Consider the following 26,589-nt stretch of genomic DNA (forward strand, 5'->3'; position numbering starts at 1 on the left):
GGCGTCATTCAGAATTTTTTCCTTGTCAGATGGTCTTCTTATGTTTAGACCGAGTCTAAAAGCAACACGTCATCTACATCTGGAGACTCGTTTGAGCCGGGTTTTCCTAGGAATAAGTTTGGTGCGCAGCGTGAACCGAATCAGACTGTTTCGCGCCGACAGAAACGTGTTACATAATCACGCTACGCGTTTCTGTTTTCCCAGCGAGGCGCATCAGATCGGGGCGGCTATATAAAGTATATGGCTTTGGCATCAGCTACTCTATCGTCTGCATGCTCTGGTTTGAAGGGAAGGAAAAGAAAACACACAAGAGTGAAGAGAATATCGGCAAAACCACGGCGCACGACGCATTTGACTCCTCCAGAAGCAGTCGGCCAATCACGCCCGACGTAAAGCGCTGTCGTCAGGCGTATTGCGCTCTGTAGGAAAACAGTTATGCTGATTTCCTTATTGGTGAGTGGACGGCGTGTCGCGCTGGGCGAATCACGTTGCGCGCGGAACAGGAAACCTGCTCCTAAGAAAACCCGGCTTTAGGTACATTTGGCAGCGTGCCAATTCCGGACAGTGTAATAGGATGTGTTCTATGGTTTCCTCGTTCATCCTGCAGAGAGGGTATGTAGCGTCAACTTAGTTCACATTTGACATGTTCACAGTCAACTTAGCAAGACGGTGGTTTGTCTCCAGTGAGCGAGTTCGAGCTTTGAAGAAGAGTGTTGATGGAAGAGATCCATCATACGCGCGCTCCCAGGCTAACTTCCTGCAATAGTAGTTCAATAATGATTTCTTTAGTACTTCTTGCCTCCACAATTCCTGGGCCTTCTTGTGAATGATGTATTCTATATAATCACTCGACATTGCCATTTTTGTAATACTAACTTTTATTATCAACATACACCTGAGAAATATTTTTTGAGCGACAAAAGAATTTTAATAAATTTAATAGTGAAAAAAACAGTTAAATAATCGAGAAAGTTTGTTTTATAATACATATTTTGATTTTTAAATGAAATAATATATTTATATTTATTTAGAAGTTGAGTGGTGGCATCATTTTCTGAACCGATTTTTTTATTAATTGTGCTTGTGGCTTTCTTTTTACTTCATTCTTGCTCCCGCCGTTGCTCGAGATGGATCCAGCTCCAGGGTGAAAGTCGATGTCAGGTATAAACCGATTTTAGTGTTTTGATCACAATATTATTTCCTCGTGTTATAAAAGTTTTAATATTCAATCCATAAAGTTAACAAACTATTCTAGATTAAATTAGACATCGTGAACAAACGATTCTTCCAATTACTTTTCCGATGTATTGAGATTGGTCTTGCTTGTTTGAAACCACGAGGCTTGATACCATAGTAAATATGCATCGCGGGTTATTAATATTTAAGTATAAATCGGTGCAAGCGCTATTGGAAGTGTTGAAGAATATATATTTAATTATATTGTATATTTCAAAGGTACTAGATCGGTTGAATCGTCAAGATTAATAGCCTACAGTCAAGTGTTTGATCGTTAGTAGGTTCTGTGCATGTGATGAAAGCTTCAGTTTTTGATTTTCAATGAGAAAAGTAACTCTCTCTTACTGATGCACAGATTGATCCTTTACAGGCTTGTTGGTGCCATATTAATCTCAACAAGAAAATTCTTTTAATGATTCTTAAAATTCTTTTATCAATGAATGGTTTTCTTAAAAGCAATGATTAAAAGTCACACACTGAATTCAATTTTTGTAGTTTTTCACAATAATCGCTTGCATACTATTCATTTGAGATGACTTTTTTGTTCTTTTATTGAATGTAATTCTCACAATCAAAAACGCTAACTCATTCTTGGTCCAGATTGGGGGGGGGGTTATTTGTAAAGAGTGAGGAAGAAAATGAAAGGCCTCCAAAAAGGGTAGAAACCTACAAAACGAATGTAAGTTGCATAGAAGGCTGAGGATAAAAAATAGAATAATCAAAACAGATGCTGTATATTCCAGATATTGGGGACTTTTTCACTGCCAAACACGGCCGGACTAGTCACTGAAGTCGAACGCTATGGTTGCTGGAAAAAAAAATTATCAGCATAGAAAATAAAAGCAAACTTTTTTTTATATTAAACTCCTAAGTACAAAAAAAAAAATTAAACCCGGATTAAGGAAGGAAGGAAGGCAGGCATGATGAAAATTAAGGTCTGCATCCAGGGGTGGGAACTGTGCCAATTATGCTGCACTGCACGAAAATTAACATTGCGCCATCCTGTTCCAATAGTTTATTTTTCTGAAGCAAATTGTTTCAGTATGCCAGGGATTTTGGAAAGGACCACGAAAATTTTTGTTCCTGCTTTCTGCGAAACAATTCTTTCCGAGAAGAGAGTTTTAGGAGCAGGTGCAAATATAATCCAGATTGCCAAAGCCACTGTAAGTCTAAGTGCTCTCGGCTGTTCTGCCGTTCCAGAATGTTTCTTGGTAGCTCTTTTCTGTTTCTTTCTAGAAGTTTCCATTACCCATGCATTATAGATGGCGCGTAAAACGTAGTCGGATAACAGCGTTTTTGTTTGTGCAATTGCATCATTTCGGTTCCACTTTCCAAAGCAGCATTGTCTCGGAGTATTATAAAAGGTATTTTTCCGATAATTTCTTTTTATAATTTTTTTGTAATTACATTTTTGTGATTTCTCACCTATTTTATCATGCCTTCTGTCTTCAGCATTGTCAAAAAGTACCACGATTTTATTTCAAACAACCTGGATTTTAAATTTTCTAATGGTAGGTCAACCTTGGGTAATGAGGGAGTAGGTAACTGTTTTCTGCCGAAATAGCCCCTTTTTTCTGCAATTTTTTAGATGTTGGACTCCTGAAGTCTCAAATGCTTTGCCCAACATGAGGCAGGGCGTAAGAAAAATCTTTTCCTTGTGGTTTGGTTCTAAAGGTGCCGAGCCCAGAAATCGATTTGGCATGGATCGTGGTTTGGTGTGCAGCAAGTTAAATCTGAGATTCTGCTGCTGACATACTTGATGGTGCTAGAAGAAAGCACTACTAGGATAGTGCAGGAATTTTTTTCCAAACACCTTAGCCAACTAGCGACAATTAATGAACGAAATTATATTATGTGAGGTCGTCGATCGACGAATCTAAATTTGGTAAGAAAAAATGTCATAAGAGTGGAAGGTCAATGGGTTTTAGGTAGAGAGGATTTGGGGAACAGCTTCGGTATAAGGGACAGGTTAATTTTTGGCGACTCCTTCTTTCCTGCGCCAAACATGTCCGATGACCCGATCGAAGGCCGTCAGACACATTACGGGTGATGAAAAAAATCGCCAGGAGGAAAAAAAATGAAAACCAACAAGCACATAATTACTAAATATAATTAAAACATAAGGCATCCGACAAATAAACAGCCCTTCTTGTTTTTAAAAAAAATAAAACTCGTTAAAAATAAATCAAGGTTTGAATAAAGCCCTGGCATTGTTTAAATGGAATTCCGTTGTAATAATAAATCATAAATTGGTCGGTTTAAATAAAATATGGGCACTGTTTAAAGGGTGAAAAGAACAATACAACCTGACCAGATGACGAAAATGTAATCCAAACACAAATGACAAAATGGCTGTACGGCTGTTTGAGATGTGCTACAACAACTAACTCCACCTAGCAGAATTTTTCAGAACAGGTTTTGAATAGCATAGAACATTCTGGAATGACAACCCAGCAGAACAATTAACCAGAGTGCGCCGCCGATTTATGGTAGAAAAATCTATTAACGGCTTTCCAAATTCAAAACACGGCTATGTGATGTCATTTGGAAATAAAGATGAGCGAATGCAGCGGCAAACCCTTTTGGAAACATTAGTGGCACTTGTATGACTGATAATGAAAAAGAATGTGGACAACCCAGCGCCATTATGTTGGCAACTTATCGTTGGGAAAAAGTTGCTAGCTTGTGTCCTTTATACCCCTTGAACTTATTATTACATAAAAGGAGATGCCATTTGAATAGCTCGTGTTACTAGGTGTACCTGGAAAGATCTAGAAAAATTACAGCAACCTGGTACTATTTATTCCCACCTTGGCGATCTGGATTATATTGAATCTGTGTTCTAATGATGTTTGGTATCAGTGTAACAACCTTTTAAGTCTCTTTTCTGTGATATGAAAGGATCGTTATAACAAGCATCACTGGTTATTTCCTCTAGTTCTTTGTATTGTAATATAGTTGAATCCCATTGTAATGAATTTCACAAGACCATAAATATCACTTTATAATGTCAAAATTTTGTTGTGAAATAATTCCAGATTTTAATTCTTTTTTATAAACTTATCTGATCGATTCGAAAAATTGAAAGTGATTTTTGCTTTAACAGTACTTGTTAAATGGGAATTTACTGTATATGCATTTCATTGTATTGGATGCACAAAAAGGTTTGAAATCGTACTAGTCATCCAGTTACAGAACTGGTAAGTGACGAGATTTTTTACAGAAAGTGAAAAAAAACCTTTTTAAAGAATGTTTTTTGAGCTGACACTTATAATGTTAGTTATGTTTTTAAAATTTCAGTCTGTTTGAAACACTACTAACATTTTTGACGTCAAAAAAATCGGGTTGGCGTTTAAGTTTTACAACTGGATGACCCAATCAAAAAAATGTGTTTTTTTTTTTTTTTGCGATCCTCAGAAAACCCTGAAATCCCAGTTCATTCCCTCATCAGATCTTTCTATATCATCCCTCTTGGATTTCGGTGGGTGACATTGTTCATTTTGCTTGTAACAATTGAAACACAGCTGCAGGGGTGGGAACTCTGCGCCGCACTGCGCCAAAACTAATATCTTGCGCCATCCTGCTCCAATAGCGTATTTTCTTATTTTTCTGCGCCAAATAGCGAATTTTGCTTCAGTATGCCCGGAATTTCGGAAAGGACGAAAAAATTTTTTTGCTCCTGCTTGCTACGAAACGATTCTTTCTGAGAAGAGATTGTTTTATTCCACTATGCCTAAACTATTGCCTTAAATTATCGGGCTTTCCTACGTGAAACCCCGATATTGTCCGTGATCGTCGAACTGAAGATAATTTGCAATGTCTTTCAGCGTCAAAGTGCAAATGCGAGTGTTTCCGTTTAAAAAAAAAATCGCCACTGGAAGCAGCAGAAATTACTGTAGTCGATCGTCATTGTGTTAAATCCCGATGTTTCGTGAAAAAAAATTTCATTCCGGGAGTAAAAAGCGCATGTCCGCCGAATTACGAATGTTAGTTTAGAAACTTTGGCGAATAACGAGCGTTAAATCGTCAATATCGCCAAATAACGAGTGTCGGATAGCCAATCTCGTCAGATAATGAGTGCTGAATCGCCAAACATCGTGTTGATTCTTCCGAAATTCAATTCCATTTTGCAACAAAATCTTTCTTAGTATAAAAAAATTGAAAACTTATAAAAATGTTTTAGCTCATTTGAATTGCTGCTGTTCAAGGCAGCAAATAGTGCCCTCAGTAAGCAAAAATCATCTTAAATAGACAGGTGCAAAAAATTTTATGACAGCCGCTCTTTCAAACAAGGTTTCAAAAGCCTAAAACACCAAAAACAAAAATCAAGCTGACGAAAAAATGTTTGATATCAAAAGACAGTGCAGTTTTATTTTGAAAAGGGTTGAGGGTTAACGAAAATATTCTTGTTAATTTCACTGTTCTAATTTATTAATATCTGCTCCGAATCCCATATTTTGCTGCTCCAAAGTGGACTTAGTCACTTCCCACCCCTGCTGCTGGTAACAATATAAATAATACAATGGCTTCAAATTAACAATATAAATAATACAATGGCTTCAAATTGGCAGTATCGAAAAAAATATTACAATGATTTTTTTTTTAAATCCATTCCTAATAAATTTTATTTTTGCGTTCATAGTAATATTGATTTGTATGATGACTATCTCATCTGAATTAGTGATTTATCTTTAACCTTTGAGATTGCATTTAGGAATAAATATTTCATATTTGTAAATTTTGGCAATTGCATAAACTTTGAATGAATTAATGAATTGTGGAATTTGGCTGTTATTTGTAAATAAGCATGTGATGAAAATGAATGTTAAGATGAAAAAATGATTTTATCTTGAACTCTCTCACTGATGCTTTTCTCCCAAGTTTTTAATCTGGGAGAATCAAACTTTTTCAATCTGGTATTCATGTGGATGGAGATTTGATGTGCACACAATTATATTTGTCAGTTATAAGGTTTTGTTCTATATCTCATTTAATGGTTCTTTCATTAACAGGTTATTTATAAGTGATGTAGAACTATAATTATTGAGGCATGGCACACAGAAATTCTGTACATGATGGGAGAAATGCTTAAAGGGCAAGGTAAATAACATCTTTTTAACATTGGATTTCTTTTGTGTATAAAATTTTAACACGGTAAAGCATTAATTATCCAAATACTAATCGGCCAAAACATTGGTTAAATGGCAAATTAAAAATTTGGGCTCCATATAGAAGTTCCGTTAGTGTTTTTAGTGAAGCGGAATTTTGTAATTATGTGAATAAACGTCAAAAGAAATGGTATAATAGTTTAGGACCACAGGACCAGTTTATAAAATCTAGTGGCGACTGTACATGATAGTCAAGCTTGACTGTCGAAATGATTAGCCTAGTTAGGGAAATTTAAATAAATTGTTAATGAGTTCTGTCATTTAAAACATGGCGATACAAAATATATGAAGTTTTGTGTTTTAATATTACTGTTTCGCATTCTTATGACACTGAAAAATCAGTTATTTAAATATTCGGCCACCCCAATTGTTTCAGATAATTAATGCTTTATTGTAAATGAAGATTAACTGTATATGTATTAAACTTGATTTTATTGTACAATCGTTGACAATGGCTATTAACCGAAATTTAAAATTTTACATTTGTTATTTTTCACTCGAGGCAAGAGTCATCCATCTGCAGATTTAGCTTTTGGATGCTAGTGCACTCGTATATGAATCCAAGGAGAACAGTACTGGCATGAGTTTATTGATTGCTGGCCATCTATCCTTGTACAAATTTTTGATCACTTTGTACATTTTTATTTTATATAAAACTATAGCTATAACACCTGGTGCTGTTTTCTTTGTATACTGGCAGTATAAAAGGCATACAGACCTGCCGACTTTCCAGATTTTGCATTCTTCCTCCTGCTTTCCAAATGTGTTTAAAATTTCTTTTTGGCAGAAAATTGGATTTTACGTGAACTTTTACGTTGTCATGGCGTCAATCACTGCCATCATTGTTACGGAAATCACTTATATAGGACAGCTGTGGTCATTTCTATTGAGCAGTTGTAAAGTGTTGGTGACTGCATTAAGTAACTGGCCAAGACGTGACTTTGTTTACGTAGCGTTTATAGATAAGTTCATATGCCCAAGATTATCAATCACTGATAGCATCTACGAAAGGAACTTTTATGAACAGTATATAGATGAGATTCCTCTATTCTGCATAGACTGACAGAATTATATTCTGCTCGGGGGCAATACAGAACCTGTCTGGGGAGGTGAGAATAGAATTTTTTTTCGAAAATTTTCTTTGAGTCTGGGTGCTAAAGGGTACCTCCTCAGAGAATCTGAGTTGCAAAAGTTGGCACGTCTGCATACATGTCATTTCACACTGAGCAGATGTGGGTCTCGAAAATGTTTTAACTATTGGTGCATGGGCAGAGCTTTTTAGACAGTGTAGAATGTGCTACAACTTGGAAGTGTTTCTGGTTCTTAAAACAATTATGATGAAAAGGAGTTTTTTTGCGTGGTAGTCATTCCCTGGTGGGTGTGACTCTCCTGCAGGGGTGGGAACTCTGTGCCAAAACTAATATCTTGCGCTATCCTGCTCCAATAACATATTTTCACATTTTTCTGCACCAAATAACGAATTTCGCTTTAGTATGCCCGGAATATCGGAAAGGACTGTAAAAAATTTTTGTTCTTGCTAGCCACGAAATGTTTCTTTATGAGAAGAGTGTTTTATTCCACTATACTTAAACTATCTGCCCCTGATCGGGCTTTCCATCGCGAAACCCTGATATTGTCCGTGATAGTGGAACTGAAGATGGTTTGCAATGCCTTTCAGCTTTAAAGTGCAAATTTTAGGGTTTCCGTTTAAAAAAAAAGTCGCTGGAAGCAGCAGAAATTACCGTAGTCGATTGCAGGGGTGGGAACTCTGCGCCGCACTGCGCCAAAACTAATATATTGCGCCATCCTGCTCCAATAGCGTATTTTCGCATTTTTCTGTGCCAAATAGCGAATTTTGCTTCAGTATGTCTGGAATTTCGGAAAGGACGCCAAAAAAATTTTGTTCCTGCTAGCCACGAAACGTCTCTTTACGAGAGAGAAAAGTGTTTTATTCCACTATACTTAAACTATCGCCCCCTGATCGGGCTTTCCATCGCGAAACCCCGATATTGTCCGTGATCGTGGAACTCAAGATGGCTTGCAATGCCTTTTCAGCTTTAAAGTGCAAATTCGAGTGTTTCCGTTTAAAAAAAAAAGTCGTCACTGGAAGCAGCAGAAATTACTGTAGTCGATTGTCATTGTGTTAAATCCCGATGTTTCGTGAAAAAAATTTTCATTCCGGGAGTAAAAAGCGCATGTCCGCTGAATTACGGATGTTAGTTTAGAAACTTTGCCGAATAACGACCGTTAAATCGCTAATTTTGCCGAATAACGACCGTTAAATCGCTAATGTTGCCGGGTAACGAGCGTTAAATCGTCAATCTCGCCAAATAGCGAGTGACAGATCGCCAATCTCGCCAGATAATGAGTGCTGAATCGCCAAACATCGAGTTGATTGTTCCGAAATTCTCTCCCATTTTGCAACAATTTCTTTCCAAGTATAAAAAAATTGAAAACTTAAAAGAATTTTATAGCTCATTTAAAGTGCTGCTGTTCAAGGCAGCAAATAGTGCCCACAGTAAGCAAAAATCATCTTAAATAGACAGGTGCAAAATATTTTATGATAGCCGCTCTTTCAAACAAGGTGTCAAAAGCCTAAAACACAAAAATCAAGCTGACGAAAAGATGTTTGATAACAAAATACAGTGCAGTTTATTTTGAAAAGGGTTGAGGGTTAACGAAAATATTCTTGTTAATTTCACTGTTCCAATTTATAAATATCTGCTCCGAATCTCGTATTTTGCTGCTCCAAAACTGCTCCAAATCCTGAATTTTGCTGCTCCGAAATGGACTTAGTCACTTCCCACCCCTGCGATTGTCATTGTGTTAAATCCCGATGTTTTGTGAAAAAATTTTCATTCCGGAAGTGAAAAGCGTATGCCCGCCGAATTACAATGTCAGTTTAGAAGCTTTGTTGAATAACGAGCGTTAAATCGTCAATGTTGCCAAATAACGAGCGTTAAATCGTCAATGTTGCCAAATAACGAGCGTTAAATCGCCAATGTTGCCAAATAACGAGCGTTAAATCGCCAATGTTGCCAAATAACGAGTATTGACTCACCGATGTTGTCGAATAAGGAGTGTTAAGTCGTCAATGTCTCCAAATAATGAGTGTCAGATCGCCAATCTCGCCAGATAATGAGTGCTGAATCGCCAAACATAAAGTTGATTCTTCCGAAATTCTCTCCCATTTTACAACAATTTCTTTCCAAGTATAAAAAAATTAAAAACATAAAAATTTTTTAGCTAATTTGAAGTGCTGCTGTTCAAGGCAGCAAATACTGCCCTCAGTAAGCAAAAATAATCTTAAATATCTCAATATATACCTCTGCAAAAAATTTTATGACAGTCGCTCTTTCAAACAAGGTGTCAAAAGCCTAAAACACCAAAAACGAAAATCATGCTGATGAAAAGATGTTTGGTAACAAAAGACAGTGTAGCTTTATTTTGAAAAGAGTTGAGGGTTAACGAGAATATTCTTGTTAATTTCACTGTTCCAATTTATAAATATCTGCTCCGAATCCCATATTTTGCTGCTCCGAAATAGACTTAGTCACTTCCCACCCCTGCTCCTGTCACACCTATTTTTATTGAATTCTGGTTAATTTGGAACTTTTTGGAAAAACTATTTCTGTTCAAAATTAGGTCATTTTTGAATTTTACATGAAGTAATTTCTGAAAGTTTAAATTTTTAAGTAAAAGGCTTTTTAGAAAATTTCAATTTCCTTAAACATTTATAAAAATAAAGACTTAAAACCTCAGCTTTTTTGAAAACGTGCTATAAATGTAACATTCATTTCTTCGAATCCATTACAAACTTGTCTTTCCAATTGGTCAATGTTTCTTTATTTTCATTATGATTCAGCACATCGGATATTAAATTTTGTCAGCTAGGTCCGGTCATTAAATGCCATCTTTCTTCGTGGTCCTTAGATGCGCCTTACCAGTATGATCAAAATGATGAGCTTATGTTTGTTCACACTAAAAGTCTTGTGTGATAAGAGAAGGTTACCTGAATCCCACATTTTTTTGTTTATACATATTTCTATTAAAATGGGTATTTTTTTAAATAGGTGTTTCTTATCTCGTAAATAACTTCTACATACAAATTTTAAATAACCTAGTTTCCACGAAACACATATCCTTTGCACCAGGAGAGGTTTATATGTACTTGAAAATTTTCATGTACATCTCCTATGACCAAATAAGTTCTAGACAAGCTGACAGCAGATGATGTAATAAATACTGTTGGGTAGTTACCTACAGTTCCTGAATTGGCATGAAAAATTTTGAAACTGATTGATCCATATGGTCCTAGGAAACACACTTATGTCTTAGAACCTGAATGTGTGGCGCGTAGTCGTAATCTCGGCACAAAATTGCTCCAGTTTACGGTATGTAACACCAAACCCTGCTGTTGCCACAGTGGTGGTTGGCTGAAGTTGGTTTTCTGTGGTTTCCAACGTCGAGGTACAAATGCAAGCTGATCTCTCGCCATTATAAAATGCCGCAGAGAACAACAGGTCTACAATAGTAAAATCTTCAAACATTACACTTCCATAGGTGCCGATGCTTCAGATTTTTCAAAAGCCTTATTAAAATCTAGTTTTAAGTCATTCTTCTGATTTTTTTGTATCTTCATAGAAAAATCCTTAAGTCCTCATTGTGTTTTGTTTGAATGGAAAATCCCTAAGGGAAATACTTTTCCAGTTCTTTCAATTTCGGGCTGACCCAGTTTCTCAGGAAAAATATGGGACTCGCTGACCACTTTTATTATTCCCGGGTCCCTATCGACATAGAGGATTAGCATTGGTGGCTAAAATTATTTGAGAGGCTTGTATTATATATTATTTATATTAAGCTTTGTTCTTATCATGAAATTGACAAGTGGCATATTCAAATAATTTTTCAATTTTATCTTGGTAATAAATGGGTGCGGGATCATATTGAATAGTCATTTACAGTTGATTACTTGCATTGGAAGTGATCTTGAGTATTTTAATTAAAATTAAGTCGTGTAAACATGTCTTTGGATTCTAATTTGTCATGTGTATAGGATGACAGTAGATAGGGACAAATGATCCTTGTGTGATTATACATATTTTTGTCTGATACACTGGCATTAGAATTTCTTTATTCGTGTAAAACTATTTTGAAAACTTGGTTTTTATATTTCGTAATAATTCAAGCTTATAGGAAAAATTTATTTCTAAACTAGTTGTCTTGATAATGTGGTTTTAAATGGATTGCATTGGCTGCTATTCTGTATTTGTTCCTGCTGAATGCTTGGGCATTTAGCCGAATATCTGTTAATCTAAGTACGACAAACAAAAAAACAATTATAATTTTTCACATAAATTTAGAAATATACCGACTAGGATATGTCTGAATTCCTGGGATGAAACTGAAAATTGAATCCTACTGTAATAAGGTGGAAGAGACATGAATTGCATGAGTTTGCTGGAGAGCGTACTAACAAGTTGAGCCACCGAAACGGAGCAAAAGAACATAAAATGCAATATTAATATTTTTCGGTATGTTGGCAATAAAATCTTAGTGTTAGTTTTTTAATATTAAAATGATAGATTGTATAATAAAAATTCAATATCAAATGTTTGATTCAATTAAACGTTGCATTTTAAGAATTTATGTTTGGCTAAATAACTTTTGTCCCATCCCTAGTTCTAAGTGTGAGGATTTTTATTTTTCGTCAGTTTTTGCCAATGATGATTGATAAAGTTGGGAATCTCGCTGAAATGAAGTGATGAGCCTATAAAATTTTCTGATGGCATTTTTGAATTTTAGCTTTGTGAATTGCCAATGACTGAAATAAAATGGGCTATAGGTATTTGTAGATCAGTCTGTGAAAGGATTATCAATTTGAATAGTTTAGAAATTATAATATAATAATATTTTAGAATATTTTGATGCATATTAAATATCTTTTGATTCTTATATTCACGGAATTAGTCAGAGATCAGAAAAGTGTATAACTAATGCTCATGTTTCATTAAAAATAAGAATTTGGCTGAATATAAATGTTCACTTTCCCAACTGTTGCCAAATATTTTAACATTTAACAATTATAAGTTATCAAATATTCTGACAAAGAAAAAGTCGTCATTATCTTAACGTGTATGATCAAGAATTACTGTTCATAAACAGCATATTGGTCATGAATCACGTGGCAGTATGTTATCAGGATGAAAAACTTCATGTTCTTACTTGTTTGTGCAGTTAATTGTAATTTTTGATATTGATCCTGGATACTGTTCGAAGTATTGGTTTTTAAATTAATGTGCTGTTACGTATCTATTTTAAAAAATTTTTGGGTCATTTGATTTTTAAACATGACTTGCGAGGCAAGAGTCATTTGTTTATCTTTGAAATGATATTTAGATGCTTAATGTCTCGAACAGAAATTGTTAGTTCATATGCATTGGTATGTTCAATATTGCATACTGATCACCAGTACTTGCACATGTCTTGTTTTATTGAATAGTTATCTTGGGCCAGGATTACACTAGAAAAGTTTTCTAAAAGATCTTTCTTAAAACGTGATAAATTCAAGCAAAACATGGATCGGTTACATTCGAGCAAATGCAACTGGTGGATCTTATTGGTTGAATTTTTCACGTTTTATCAAAGAATTTTATAAAACTTTTCATAGTGTAATCTTGGTTTTAGGCTGAGTTTTCTATAAAAATGTACCTGTAGGATTATTAATTGGTTTTTGTGAGCTACTTTGTAAAAGATCTTTTATCAAATACTTTCCTGCATTATGTTGTCAAAAATATTTCACTTTTGGTGTATAAATAAAATAAGCATTCACAATTTTATAGATAAGGCTTGTTCAAAGTTTTAACAATGGTCTTTTTTATAATTTGACATCTTTTTAAAAAATATATTGGATTTTTTTATATTTTCAACATTTGCATGATTTTTAAATATTCAGCCATTATGGAAAGCACTGTAAATGATGACAAAGGTAGGGACAAATGAATACAATGATTTATTACATGGTCTGATGACAGATTGCTTTCTATGAATAAACTGGGTTTTTCTTTTTACAACTACAGTATTTATATTTTCAGAGATGGATGCCGATATCAAGATTTAAGCATGTGATGAAATCTTAAATAAAATGATTTGTGATTTTTAATTTCTTGAACTCTCTTTCTGATGCTTATTAGATCTTGGTATTGGTTATCCCTTATACTGATATGTAATTTGTAAAATTCTGATTCTTCAGTTCTGATTATGTGTATATAAACTGGGGTGGTTGGTCTGACAGCTATTTGAATTAAAATTCTGATCTTGGTGTTTGACCAAAAAAAACTTGGCTTATTTGTTAGGTTATTGGCTATTTGGTATTGAAGTTAACCAACATGTTTTGTCTTAATTGCAGATGGCACAACAGAAAGTTCTTCCTCAAAGCAAGGAGGCTCTGCTGAAGTCTTACAACAAGAGATTGAAGGATGACATCCGGTCTATGATGGATAATTTTACTGAGATTGTGAAATTAGCAAGGCCTTCTTACGATGAGGATTCGGCTAGTCAGTATCGTCCGCTGATGACCATTCAGGACCATTGTGAGATGCACGTTCGTGCTGCTAATATTGTAAGTTAAAGATTTTGTTTTATGACCTTAGAAAGGTTAAACTTATTTAAGCAAGTAACCAACATTTTTGTTTTTTAAAGTATATTATGTTTATATTATAGAAATAAACATGCTGTAGTTTGTTGTATAGGTAGGTCGCTTGTTATTTGTTTTCTATAAAATTTCTACATAATGTTTTAAATTGTGAATAAGATTGACTGCTTTGTGACGTTAGTCTCCTTATGTCTTAATTGTGCATTTTCTTTAGCTTGTTAATCTGTGGTCTTATTTCATAATTTTTGTTAGGACTAGTTATTAAATAACATGAATACTTCAAATATTTTGCTGACATTGATTCCAATGATGACTATCTTATCTATATGATTGGTGATTATTCATTTCTAATAACCCAGGCGATTGCACTGAGGAATCAATTTACATTTGTTCATAACTTAAATTGGGTAAGGCTGACATTTTCATGGGTTTTTAATTTATCAAATGGTAAAGTTTGCTCCATGAAAGTAAAGCATACAATAAAAATGTGTTGTAAATGAAATTTAATGTCGCCTGCAAAATTGAAAACATTCCATTCCTTGTATTCCTTAAGATTTTATTAAAGAAATTTACATGAAGGCACTATAATAACAATTTGTATGTAGCAAATTAGTGGCGATTTATTAGAGATAGTTATTGGAGGTTCAAGGTGTTGACAAAACACTACTTCAAAAGTACTTGGTCTCCAATATGAAAAAGGTTTGAAAAGGTTCTGGCTATTTTTCCTTGCACCCTGTACGCACAGCAGGACATCGATGCCTTTTTGTGAGGTTGATTGATTTGTACTGCCCAGATCGGGACAGATGTATGCAATCTTCTCTGAACGACATACGCTTATTGTATTTATGTGCCGATCCCATCTTTTTTCCCCTCCCTTTCTTTTAGGTATTTTTCATTCTTCTTTGGTAAATATTGTATCTCTGCTCAGGAGAGCTGTATTCATCAATTGAAATTGATGTTTAGAATGGTCACGGCATAAACTTAATAATAATTGAATTTATAATGCAATTAGTAATATTTTATTTCAAGCATTTTTCATAAAATTAAAGCAATGAAGCACTACTAACAAAGATACTTTTTTTTCAATACTTTTATAACGATTTGTTTAGGTTTACTGGCAATAAAATCAATAAAAATAAACATTATGATCAAGCACATTGTCTCAAAAAATGCTTGGACGCAGATTCACAATTTTGCCGCTCTTTATTCATTCTAGTCTAATTTTTTTACCATTGATTTGTCGCCCTTGGCTACAGCTCACTTTTCCACCCTCTCCCCATGCATCTCTCTCTCTCTCTCTCCAAAGTAGTTTTGGTAGCACAGGAGGTAGGCAACGAGTAGACATCCAACCATCGATCATTGCATTGGGGGTCTGTATCGGGGGGGGGGGGGGGGTTGAAGGTTACTTACATCATCAACCACCCTTTTTAGAAAATATGAAATATTCTAAGCTGCTAATTAAATTTTGCTGACAAGGCGGGAGGGGTCAAAAATGGCTAAAAATATGCTGACGTAATACTTGCTACAATGCTAAGGGGCCCATTCATTTTGCTAAAGCTTTTCCTCCCATTTTCACTTTTTGCGAAAGGAATTTTTTATCCAGCTTAAACCCTGGCCTGTTCTGGTCACCAGACCCGTCTGCTAGTTGTGGCCCTGCTGACGTACACTCGCAAGTATATACTCTGGGTCACTCTTGTTGCTCATTGACCTGGTCCCTGTTTTAGACTTACATGCTCTAGGTCTTTCTTTCGATCGCTTACTTGGTCCTTGCTCTGAGATGCACGTTCGTGCTGCTAATATTGTAAGTTGAAGATTTTGTTCTATGACCTTTTTATAGAAAGGTTAAACTTATTTAAACAAGCAACCAACATTTTTGTTTTTCAAAAGTATTATGCTTATATTATAGAAATAAACAGGCAAGAAATAAACATGCTGTAGTTTGTTGTATAGGTTGCTTGTTATGTTTATTATTTTCTATAAAATTTTTACGTAATGTTTTAAATTGACTGCTTTGTGACATTACACCTTATTATGTCTTAATTGTGCATTTTCTTTAGCTTGTTAATCTGTTGGTTTCATAATTTTTGGTAGGACTAGTAATTTAATGACATGAATACTTCAAATATTTTTCTGACATTGATTCCAATGATTATCTTATCTATATGATTGGTGATTATTCATTTCTAATAACCCACGCGATTGTACTGAGGAATCTATTTACATTTGTTCATAACTTAAATTGGGTAAGGCTGACATTTTCATGGGTTTTTAATTTATCAAATGGTAAAGTTTGCTCCATGAAAGTAAAGCATACAATAAAAATATGTTGTAAATGAAATTTAATGTCGCCTGCAAAATTGAAAGCATTCCATTCCTTGTATTCCTTAAGATCTTATTGAGGAAATTTACATGAAGGCGCTATAGTAGCAAATTACAGTGGTGATATATTGCAGAGATAATATCATTACCTTTTGTAGAATTGACATCAGATGTTACATTGAATTGATTCTAATGATGGCTGTTTTTTCCATATGATATATGATTACATCCAATAAGCCCGTAATTTTTCTGAAGAATCGATTCATATTTTTTAGTTTTAAAGGGAACTGGCTAATAATTTGATTCAACGATTGAGAATAAATAATCTGATGCCTGAACACAAGACAAATTAAAGCATTAAAAAACATTGATATTTAGATGCCTAGATAATTCATTTTGAACAGTGGTGGCAATCAGGAAAAACTTGAAATTCGTGAATTACAAATTCTTTTTTAAATTTATGCATTTGAAACTTGACGCCAATTGAATCTTTGGCTCTCAAAACATTCGGCCGGGAACAAACTTGTTTTAAAGAAAAGTTAGTCAATGGAATTTTTTTCAGTTATAAACCTTTCCAGAAGTATGTGAAATAGGATATAGTTCCTAGTGAGCTGGAAAGTTATGTAAATATTAGAGGGATTATTTTAAAACTTTTAATACTGACAGTGGAGAGGTGTAACTTTTATATTGTCTCAAATTTACACTGTTTTTCAACAATTATGTATTTATTGAAAATGTTAATTGTAATGAATATCAAATTGATTCTAATGATGGCTGTTTTTTCCACATGATTAGTGATTATAAAAAGCCCATACTAATTCTGAAGAATCAATTGTGTAGAGCAAATCTTGCAGATAAATTAATTTATTGAACATTGGGAAATATTAAATTTGTGCATGTGAGTGTGGTCGTCATATTTTTTTCCATTTGCTATAAAGTTTAGACGTGTATGTGGTTATATTTGAATTAATGATCAGATACCTCTGATCAAATGCTGAGAGTTACTGGGCCTCCGCCAATACCTTGTAGAGCAGAAGGCCTGACCCCGAGGTTCGTGACGGCATCTAATTCCGTCCTAGAATAGTCTTCCCTGTAAGATCGTTTCCCAGCAGCACCACACACTGTAACGGCGGCGTGTGTTACAAACTTTTCACGTAATGTGTACTTTATTGAAAGGAGGAAAAAAGAACGAATGAACAAATGTTTTGCTCCTTCCAGAAAATTTCAATGGAAACTATGGATTAGATATAGATTGAGAATCATGCATTCATATATTAATTCATAACATTCAAGTAGTAAAAATCCATTTCGAAAAGTTTTTTCTTCAATATATGTCACCAGTTTCTTTGCATAAAATTGTTTTATTTATAACTTCTCTTAAAAATTCATTTTTATTCGGAGATTCTTTAGAAATAAGTCAGAAAAAAAATATACCAAGAATACGTAGATTAATTTTGAGGTTTGTTATGAAGCAAAGTGTGATCTATGTTCAAGATTATAAATATCATCAGGTTCATATTTTATTTATTCTATTCTTTATTTATAAAATTCTATCCAATGTTTTTCACTACACACGTGGAATTACACGAGAAATAAAACTTGCTAGAATTGAAAAACAATCTTTAATTGAACATTTGCATTAAACATGAATTCAACATCATTTTTCAGTCAATGTCATTATATAGAACATAACTAACTACAGGAGTTGTCACGACAAACCCCTTTAACCACATTTCGTATGATTATGAAACTTTCATCTTCACACATAACCATCACACATAAACACATTTCTTTTTCAGTACTTAGATACTCTTTCCACTCTGAGCATTCAAGTTTTTTCATGAAAGCATGTGAGCAATACATATATATTCAGAACTTGATGCCAATTTTCTGTGAAGGACTAAAATCATACCACTGTCATTTATGTATAATTTTTTTTAAAAAGAAAAGGGTGTAAAATGTACCAGTAATGAGACACTTATTTTAAAGATTAAAAATAAAAAATGAATTTAAGGTGAATTTGAAATTTTGAGCCGATAATGATGGATAAATGTTTGACTGATATTGAAAAGTAATTGAGTAAATATTATTTCAAGTTTGGGAGCTAGTTAATTTAATGTTAAGTGGCCCATTACTTATACATTTACCGAACTTGATCAAAACACACAAGTTTCCTCTTTGCACATTTTTCATTCTTAATTTCCCACTTTTTTTTGTCACAATCATTTTTATTCATACAGATTTTTGAGTAAACTATTAGATGAAATCCATAAAATTTTTTGAGCAATATCAGCTTTCCTGTGACCACTACAACATTCATATACATTTCCTAAACTTTCAAACTCTTCCAAGGTGGTAAAAGCTGTGTTTACAAGAACTTCTATGCTTACTCTGATTATTATATATCATTTATTACTATATATGGTATGATTATTACTGTGATTACTTTGATAAATTCAGCGGTATCAGTAAAATGAGGGATATTTCTGTCTGGACCCAATATATTTAAAGCCTCGCAAACAAACTAATTGAAGACTTGGTACAAGTTTGATGTTTTGTCTCTCTAAATTAAAAGGTCAGATTTTCATGTTAGCCCTCTTGCATATGAGACAACATTTGCAGAGTCTGTCACAGTTGTTTCAATGATGCAAAAGATGATGTACAAAAATTGTCAACTGAAACAAAGTTCAGGTAAAAATAGCACTTGCCATCATTTTTTTGATTCAACCAGTTATTTCTGATATTTTTAACAAATACACACTATAACAAAAAAATAATGGTCTCGATGGACACTGAGGCTGGGGATACATAAATTCTTATGTGGCTTTGTGAACAAGCTCATTGCTTTTCTATTGATAGCATTGTTATCAGTGACAACACCAATAACTGTGAAACCAATATTTTCTAAACCTAAAATAACTTAGGATAACATTACGTAACAATACATGATTTATCTTGAACACTGGTAAAATATGCGCAACTTCTTTAAAAGGGGATATTAGGCTGGAAACTATATAAACACAAAAACACTCTTCCCAGCTTCTGTGTTGAAGGCCATGCCAACAACAGAACCTCCCTTATAATCAAAATAAGGTTTTATGTAAATTTTGCCAACAAGAAAAATAATTTTATCTGCATCAGAAATATAATTTTCTCTGGCTTTTATGTACATCAAGAAATTTTGACTTGCCTCCTCGGTTGGTGAAATTGGTAGTCGCTGACTAATTTTCCTCAAAGTTGATGGATGAGGCGGTATCATTTTATTGCTAGATCTTATAAATTTGTACACTTGTGGCGAAATTGAATGTAACAGAGTAGCAAATATATGATGTCATTAGAGTATTTCAAGTTGTTTTTTGCACAACGATCAATCTTAATTTGTTAGTCCATAAAAATTTATCAGCAATTCATTTTCACCAGTCTTCAAAGAAGATAGAGCATCATTGAAATCTATTTTAGAGGAATTTTTTCCTCACACATAAGATTCATACTTTTAAGTGTGTCTAATATATCAATTAAGTGATTGAAATTTGTGAACTTATATGGGAGAGTAAATTTTGAAATTTTTTTCAATGCAATACTTTTTAGATAAACAGAAATATTAAGATTACTTACAACCACTGAATGCTGTGGGTATGGTTGTATATCCAAATGATAAACAAAATTTGTCACTGATTCGACACTTCATAAAAATTGTCAAGACCAAATGTTTCAACACATCACTGCAGATCTTCCATACTGCTGATTTGTCTCTGTTGAGAAAGTGTTGCTGCATCAGTCACTTTCCTCAAGGGCTGTTTTTAAGCGTTCATTCTTTCGGTGTTTTTTGTAGTTTGGAGATAACCTTCGTTCAATAGGAAGTGTCGTAGAAGTTGAGGGATATCCTTCAAAGAGGCATGGCGCAGCGTTCTTTCTTCTCTTAATTTTCAACGGAGCTGTTAAAGTATTCCCACTATTTCTGTCAAAGGCCGAAGATTCTGTTAACAAATCCGTGGCCAGAAAATGCAGTTCACATACCTAGACATAAAATAAGCATAATCAGATTGATGGCTATTGGTAATAACATGAAATTAATTTAGTCTATGACCATTACTTGTTCTCCATAAGAGATGGGACAAATCTGTTGCTAAATTATATAATATACTATTATAACTAGTTGAATACTAGTTCATAAATTATATGGTGCATTACTAGTTAGGAGTAAATAATTTACATTTTCTTGATTGGATATGAAATTGTAATTAATTAAAAACAAAAATCATTCGGTAATATTAATGTACTATGATGTATCAAATTTTGTCAGTATCATGGCAATATCTCCCAATTACCAATAATTTCATTTTTTAATTAAAAACACTAATTTCATTTACAATTGTGATGAATTTTAAGGAAATTAATATTCAGCCACGAAATATTTGATATCTGGCCAAAACATCTCTTCTTGATATCGGAGTTGGTTTTTTTGCATTCCGTTGTTTTTTTTCTTTAATTTTTCTTAAAGAATAAAACAATATAATGTTACGAAATGAGCATTTACACTACTGCGATCATTTGGTACGAAGTCCTTTCTTTGGATGGAATTCAACCACTTCTTCACATTTCGGAAAATAAAATAGATACTTTTGGGTCAGACATATTTCTATATAAAAATATCTAATCGACGACCGCGTGCCTTCGTTAATGGCGATTTCTTGGGAGAAGCAAAGCGTGGATCGGGGGAGAATGCCGAGAAGAAATTCTTTCGCGTTTAAGCTGAAGTGTGTTGACGTCACAGCATCGAAAATATTGTGGGCGAAGGCCTTCTGCTCTAGAAGGTATTGCCTCAGCACCCCCAACATAAGCTATTTAACACCAAGAATTAGAAAAATCTGCCGAGATGCAACTGAGCGGAATATCCTGCAACACTGCATTAGCGCATAAAATGTATTGTCCAATCGCTAACGTAAGTGCATGCGAATATGCAAATGTGATGTAAGAGGGAATATAGTAAAATTCCTACAGCTATAACCATAGAAGTGATTTTGCTTTTGTCATGACTCAAATCAACTTCAAATATTAATTTTTTAAAATGAATACCGTAATACAGAGAAAATATATATGAATACTAATATATATTTTCGAGTACATGTGTGATATATACTCTGAATACTTTATCAGTGATTACACCTGTAGGGCGAATGCATTTGGTATGGGCCTGCAGCCCATAAATGGCTTCATCTCTTCCCAAACCTCTTTCGGGCTCGGTTGCCTTGCTCTTCCGGCCATTACCCGGACTGAAAATACCCATCAGACTGTTTTCACCACAACTGAAAACATGGCAATATTATTTCACCAAGCAGGATTAAAGCCATAGCAGACAAGGCACTAATCCAGTTGAGGCAGGCAAGCACAGCGAAAATAAACTTTCTGAGGTGTCACAGTTGGCGACTTCCTGAAGGGGTCTCAACTGTATTCCACTCAACTGCTTTTAGTGTTTTTTTCAAGGGCCCAGATTATTGCCAGGTCCTGGGCCCATGCAAATTATAGTGCAGCGGCATCTCTGAAATGTTGTGAAGGTTATGTCTGTATATCATTCATGTTACTATGTCTGAGGATCTTCAGTTAATTTTTGTTTATTGTGGAATTACAATGATGATCAAACTTCTTTCCCCAACTGAAAGTTATGAAGTCACTGTAGTACTCTGAGTAATTCCTCTATAAACATCAGGCCATGGAATATTTTTCAAATAAACTAATCCCTGAATAGGGAATGCAGACCTGCCAACTCTCCCGATTTAGGTGGGAGACTCAGGATTTTTCATCCTTCCTCCCGCTCTCCGGAGTTAAAATTTCTCCGGATTTTGGTAGAAAGTTAGATTTTACGCGAGCTTTCACGTTGTCATTGATTGCATCAATAATTACTGTCGTCATTAGGGGAAACACCCAGCGGACAGCTGTAAAAAAAGTCTGACCATATTTAAGCAACTGGCAAAGATGCAACTTTGTTTTCGTAGCATTAATTGGCAATCATTTATCAGGGGCATGACCTTCGTTGCTGAAATTCCTGTATAATCGTTATTGTATTCCGTTAACAGCCGCACGGTAAACACGTTTTTTCGCCTGCAGCTTTGTAATTGGAATTTTTTAAATCGTTTCTTCGGATTTAAACATCTTCAGAAAGAAAATATAAAACTTTAAGCTATATACAGCTAAATATAAAGCTTTTTAAGAATTCATATTCATTCCAAGATTATCAATCACTGATAGCATCCACGGAAAGAAACATATATTGTAGATTTATAAACAGTATGTAGATGTGATTTCTCTATTCTGCATGGAAAGACTGGCATGGGATTATATTATTTTCAGGGGCAATGCAGAACCTGGGGGGGTGTAACTTTTCTTAATTTATTAAAAAAAAATTTTAATGAACTTTTTGACAGTCTGAGTGTCGGTGGGGGTACCCCTCTCGGGAGAATCTCTGGATTTCAAAAGTTGGCATGTCTGGGAATGCTTGATTTATAAAATGAAGGTATTTGAATGTGTTCAAGACAGTTACAAAGTAATTTACTATCATTTGCAATTTATTATTGATTGGTCTTGCCAGAAGTGTGCCTAATGGTCTGGGTGTGTTTTATGCAAGAATTTTGTTACTGCAATCTATGCAAATATCTGTAGTTCAGTGGCAAAACTTGTGTGATCGTAGTCGGATCATTTTTAATAATCGAAGCAAATGATGGTTTCAATTGATAATGCGGTTTTCTTTTTTAAAACTATTGAACTTTAACACTTTTAAACTGTTGAAAGCAAAATCATGTGTATGGGTCTTTTTGGTTTGATGCTTATTGCAGCAAGTTCAAATATATTCCATTATTAATATCTAGTGGCAAAGGTTTTATTCTTATCTGAATTTTGTTTCTGTATCCCTAGGTCCGTGCCGGTGAATCACTGATGAAGTTGATATCTGATATCAAGCAGTATCTTATATTGAACGATTTCCCGTCTGTGAATGAAGCAATTTCACAGAAGACCAAGCTGTGCCAGGCTATCCAGGATAGCATCGATAAGAAACTGGCTGCTCTGAGAGACGATATAGCCACAGAGCTGTATGATCTCGAAGAAGAGTATTATTCTTCCATATATAAACTGAAGCCTATGTTTGACGATGATAATGTGATGGAAGAATAGTTTTGTACAAATTTCATGTAAATAGTTTGTAAATACACACATTTCTCGCATTTGTGTAGCTTCGTCAATATTTTTAACTCTTGAGTGCTAATGTTTCTAGTCTGTGGAAGCCTTTTTTTTTTTTTAAGTACTATTAAAATCTTCCAGTGTGAAACCAGTCTGAAGGGTTTTTTGTATGCCAAAGGTAAGCAAAATTGCCAAAAAATTGGCAGAAAATGAAGCAGCATTGAGATTTAAATGGATTCTGTGGGGGGGAAGGAGAGAAACGTTAACATGACAGTATTTAGTCATAATTATTAATTCATAGGATTTGGAAAATATTTAATTCAGGGCACCCACTCGTCCTACTCTTTGGTTTTTATTTTTTTACCAAATCCTATCTACAAAATTTGTAATAGGTTTTAATTGAGCAGGGAATCGGATATACTACCAAATGGTATGAATGTTATAGATTGCAATTAATGATCCTGCCACAAAGCAGAAATTGTAGTTTCAAGGTTATTTTGGGGCGTATATGGACCATTTGGTTTATTAATTTTCCATTTGCTTAGTTTGAGGATACAATAAGTAGAGTAGTGATTTAAAAAAAACTTGGGTCTGGAGATGGAAAAAATAATTTTGTAATTACTTTTTCGTGGTCTCTCTTGGATAGTAACTAGCAATCATCATTCAAAATTATTGTGCACATTTTGTGTACAAGTCAAACGCTTTGTAATGCAAACAGTTTGCATTGCAAAGCAGTTGGATACATAGACCTATTGCAGTTATTGGTGATGCTACCAATAGCATTCCATTGTCTTCTGTATTCTTAGGGCATGCACAGAGGCATAAACAATGTATACAATACTCAGCAAAGAAATAGGAATGAGAAAGTGCTTCATTTTTGAAAAACAATTGCACTGGTATTTGAATTGTAAACAGATCCCTTTAATAAAAAGGATGGTAATGCATTCGTTTACGACAGATGGTGCCATTATCATAGCTGCCAAGTCTCCCGAATTTTTCGGGAATCTCCCGAATTTTTACGAAAATCACAAAAATCCCTAATCGTCCATAAACATTCCCTAATTCATTAAAAAAAATCCCCGCTTATGAAAACAATCCCTAAGAAATTTCTTGTGGGGCATCAAGCCTCTTTTTTTTCCCTTTCGAAATGACGTCACACGTCGTAAATGGGGAAATTCCCTTTTTAAGGAAGTTTTACAAACCCTCTGATGGTAACAAGGAAGTTGCTTGTCTTATCCTGCAGGGAAATGGCTTAGCAGCCAATAGTCCTGGATAATAATTGAAGATTATAGTGACGCGTATATGGTCAAAATTTCTTTTGTTGAAGCTACGTACGTACGATATAACAAAGCATGAATACTGATGAACAAAAACATATTTAATCAATTTTAAAGATACTTATTCCGATGAATTTTCTTTCATCAAACGTTCCAGAAGAGGGCCGACTTTTCCTTTTTGTACAAGTTGTGTTACGGACATAAACATCGGTCATGGAAAGACTGCCATCATCACTCGTGAAATGAAAAAAAAAACCATCAAGCAAGCGTTACAAAAAGTCAGTGTTCTTCAAAAATTGACGGTGTTTTCCTTCATCTTCCGATGATTTTGGGGTCATTCGCGCAGAATGTTTGTTCACAGCGTTTCTGATTGAACACAATATTTATTTTTATATTATTGAAGTTTTGGCCTCCAATTTCACTTGTTTTTTGCGTAGGAATTTTATTCCCAAGGGTTTAACTTCCATGTCTGTAAAATCCCTATTTTAATTTGACTTCAGTTTTTGAGTAGGGATTTTATTCCCTACGCTAACTTTTATGTTTGGAAAATCCCTATTTTATTTGGAAAAATCCCTATTGTATTTATTAGGGAGTGGTTTTAGCATAAAATACGGGTTTACGCGAAAATCTCCCGAATTTTCATTTTCAAAAGTTGGCAGCTATGCATTATACCAACAAAGCGCAGCAATTGTTTTCCAACCAAGGCAACAGCTTTCAACATTTATATATTTTTACAATGGGGTGCTTTTCAAAGGAGGATATTTACCATCGTTTCGCCCATGTTTTGTTTCTGAATTGAAAGATACCGTGCATGCACCTCGTACGCATTCCTCTACGGAATGTGTGGCCCTAAAGTATTTATGTTGCGCTTGTTTCGTGTTCATGCTGCCATCTGTCTTACATTTACTGAAGTGAAGATCGAAATCCTTAATGAACTAGTTCAGAATGAAGACAATCTTAACGCATGGGTGGGAGGTGTGGTTAGTTCCTTCTCCGGTGCGTAAGGGGCACGGTAATATGATCAGGTGCTATGACATTGGTTTTGTAGTTCGAGACGCGAATGCGAGTTGATCTTCCGTTAGTTTCACCTCGGAACAATAGGCCTACAACGGTACAATTATTCAATCTGGCGTGATGTCGCTCTCAACTTGTTAATGCAAGATATACATAAAACTGGATGTTGTCAAGATATTTTTTATTTTTTCCCCTTCGATTAAAGAGTCGAACATCTCTACCGGGAGTCCAACCCGAGCCCGTCCTTTTTCGGACCAGTGCTCTCACCACTAAGCTTAGAGGAGATAGATTTGCCTTCATTGGAGCGTATATATGCGGAACGGAACCGTGATGAACTATTAGCTGATCGTGTCACGGTCCCGTTCGGCATATATACGCTCCAATGAAGGAAAATTAGCATAGGCCCCTTTTTTTCACACATGGAGTGGACGTGGGTCCGCATACCCTTTTACACGAGCACCAACGCCCGCATCTAGTTTAAAATTCGTGCATAAAAACTATTTTTTTGTATTTTTTCTCCGTCCCTAATTCAGTGCCCATAGAATATGAGTGTAAAAGATGGCTTCAGTTTTTGAGCCTCACAAGTAGTCGATGGGGGAAAATATCTTAGATTTTTTTTTTCCAAAATATTTTGTCGGAAAAATATGAAACAAAAATTCCAAAAACACATCCAATGAGGTTCCAAAAAGAAAAAATTCAAAAGATATCAGACTCCGCAAGTAGAAAAAAAAAAGGGATGGTTGAAAAT

The 26,589-nt window shown here is 34.6% G+C and overlaps 1 protein-coding gene across 1 annotated transcript; it reads left to right on the forward strand.

Annotated features, from left to right (window-relative positions):
• The first annotated feature begins 1,069 nt into the window (after positions 1-1,069).
• MED22 (Mediator complex subunit 22) lies at positions 1,070-23,594 on the forward strand. The gene is made up of 4 exons (XM_089234157.1): positions 1,070-1,161; positions 6,249-6,336; positions 13,813-14,025; positions 23,287-23,594. Exons 3-4 carry the CDS (start codon positions 13,813-13,815, stop codon positions 23,542-23,544), a joined length of 471 nt encoding a protein of 156 aa, XP_089090283.1. The 5' UTR covers positions 1,070-1,161; positions 6,249-6,336; the 3' UTR covers positions 23,545-23,594.
• The last annotated feature ends 2,995 nt before the right edge of the window (positions 23,595-26,589 follow it).

This window comes from Pholcus phalangioides, unplaced genomic scaffold, assembly GCF_987345545.1.
Source record: "Pholcus phalangioides strain wild (caught in Gottingen) unplaced genomic scaffold, Ppha-v1.0 ptg000008l_1, whole genome shotgun sequence".
Taxonomy (NCBI): Eukaryota; Metazoa; Arthropoda; class Arachnida; order Araneae; family Pholcidae; genus Pholcus; species Pholcus phalangioides.

Coding starts and splice junctions, on each gene's coding strand:
- MED22 (XM_089234157.1), top strand. CDS start 13,813: ATGGCACAACAGAAAGTTCTTCCTCAAAGCAAGGAGGCTCTGCTGAAG. Junction 14,026..23,286: donor ACGTTCGTGCTGCTAATATT/GTAAGTTAAAGA, acceptor CTGTATCCCTAG/GTCCGTGCCGGTGAATCACT.